General features: G+C 64.2%; 1 protein-coding gene across 1 annotated transcript; it reads left to right on the top strand.

Moving 5' to 3' along the window:
- Positions 1 to 313: 313 nt before the first annotated feature.
- Positions 314 to 1,241, top strand: IUM83_02642 (Trypsin-like cysteine/serine peptidase domain; the record flags this gene model as incomplete). Its single annotated transcript, XM_067926581.1, has 2 exons — positions 314 to 405; positions 515 to 1,241. The coding sequence occupies 2 exons, from the start codon at positions 314 to 316 to the stop codon at positions 1,239 to 1,241; spliced, it is 819 nt and encodes a 272-aa protein (XP_067796767.1).
- Between the last annotated feature and the right edge of the window lie 847 nt (positions 1,242 to 2,088).

The raw sequence follows: 2,088 nt of genomic DNA, 5'->3' as shown, positions 1-2,088 counted from the left end.
GCTCAGCGACAGCATCGTGTCGAAGCTGCTGGGCCAACCCATCGTGATGCGCGGCTCGGTGCAGTTCGGGTGGGACGAACAGAGCGCTCGAGTCTGCAGGCTCACGCGCTCGGCAGACATGCTGACTCCGATGCTGAAGGTACTGGGCAGCCTCGAAGATGTGGCCTTCGTATTCAGTCGCGCGCGTATTTCGCCCGACGATAACGTAATGTAGACTAGAGGCAACTTCATCTTCAACATGTACCCATTTTAATTCCCTTACACAATTGCGTCCAAATTCCCATTTCACAAACAATCCCCATTATTATCCGCCATGGCGTTCGGCGGTCGGCGCGCCGTGCTGTCGCTGACGACGCGCTTCTGCCTGCCACACGAGGGCATGGCGACGCTGGACTACCTCAGCAGGTACGCCGCCTTAAAGTCCTTCGTCTCGCGTAGCGCGCGCACCAGTTCCCACCGCGTAACTCGCCCTACAAGCCCACTAAACCTCTGCCTAACCCCCCCCTCTACGCAGCGGCTCGGCCGTCGTGCTGCGCGGCGGCCCCGAGGGCGCCTCGCCGGCCGTGGTGACGTGCCAACACGTGGCGTGTCCCTGGCTCTTCCCGCGGTACTTCGCGGCTACGTGGGACTGGCTGCAGTTCGTGCGCGAGGACTTCGTGCGCCACTCGCTGCAGCTGCTGGCGGTGGGCGGCGCGCGGCCCGAGCTGCTGCTGGAGCTGCCGCTGGCCGCGCGCGTGCACACGCACGAGAGCCGCGACCTGGCGCTGCTCACGCTGGCGGACGCGGGCGCCTGGCAGCGCGCGGAGACGGAGCTGGGGCTGCAGGCGCTGACGCTGCAGCAGGCGCCGGCGCAGCGCGGAGACGCGCTGCTCTTCTCGGGCCACCGGCAGCTGGACGAGGGGCTGCAGCTGCCCAAGGCCGTGGACGGCCGCTTCGTGGGCCGCAGCGCCGGCGGCCAGGAGTTCGCCTGGAGCCGCGAGCTGCTGGAGGAGGGCATGTGCGGCGGCGCGGTGATCGGAGCGGACGAGCAATGCGTGGGCGTCGTGGAGGGCATCGTGCCGACCATTGAGCAGGGGGACGACGAGCCCCCGCGGCACGACAGAGAGGCCCACGCGGCCTGGGAGATGCGGACGGCGCTGGCGGGCCACGTGGCCTTCGTTCCGGCGGCGGAAGTGCGCAGCTTCATCGACGACCCGGGCAACCTGCTGCTCACGGGCATGGACCTGCCGCCACACATGTGACTGGGGTAGCCGACGTGCAGTAGATAGAGACTCAGCTATTCATCAACAGAACAGGCTCGGGCTGATCGATCGATGCAAGGGGGACGTGTTTTCGAGCGGGGAAAAGCTGCCTGACTACCTAACGACTGTGTGTCTACGTGACAGCTCTCTTGTTCGGGAAGGCGGAGCAGGCGACGGCGAGCGCCTGGATGGGGGCGAGCGGTGCCGCGTAGACCAGCGTGAAGCGCGTCTTGGACACTTTGCCGAAGCGCAGCGCCGTGATTTCCTCCTCGTCGCCGTTCTCGGTCGTCTCGGTCCCGACAAGCAGGAAGTTCTTCTTCGTCCGTCTCAAGATCGAGCCGTGATCAAATGTGACGTCGTACGAATCGTAGTTTCGCGTTGGCACTGGAACAAGAGCTGAATTTGGCATGCTTGGACGTTGCGAGAAACTCCCGAGTGAGAGGAGACGGTCTAGCAGTGTGGCGGCGAAACCTTTGCTCTCCCGCTCCTCGTGCTTGGGAATGGGTGGCGGACCAGCGCACTCGACGCAACGTGCGTGGGAGTATTGTTTCTAATCACCATAGACGGCGATTTAACCCCCCAACCAGGCCCCGAGCGTCCACGATCGACATCATCTCCAAGCATCGGCTCGCAGTTGTTGCTGTCGGAGTCGTCGTCACTATCCGGGTGGTTGTCGTGATCGGGCACACGTAGTGGCGGTGGTGGCACACGCTTTGTTGGTGAGGTGCTTCTTCCTTCGAGTTGCTTGCGCTGCTGCTCCCGCGGAGCGAACGTGACGAAGTCGCCCCAGTCTTCACTCGGGTGACCTACTGCGACAACCTTGAGCGACGTTGCAGCGACAGCCGAT

This window comes from Phytophthora cinnamomi (genome assembly GCF_018691715.1).
Source record: "Phytophthora cinnamomi strain GKB4 chromosome Unknown Contig16, whole genome shotgun sequence".
Taxonomy (NCBI): domain Eukaryota; phylum Oomycota; class Peronosporomycetes; order Peronosporales; family Peronosporaceae; genus Phytophthora; species Phytophthora cinnamomi.
Note: the sequence above shows the minus strand (reverse complement) of the source record. Positions and strands in the feature narration are given on the sequence as shown.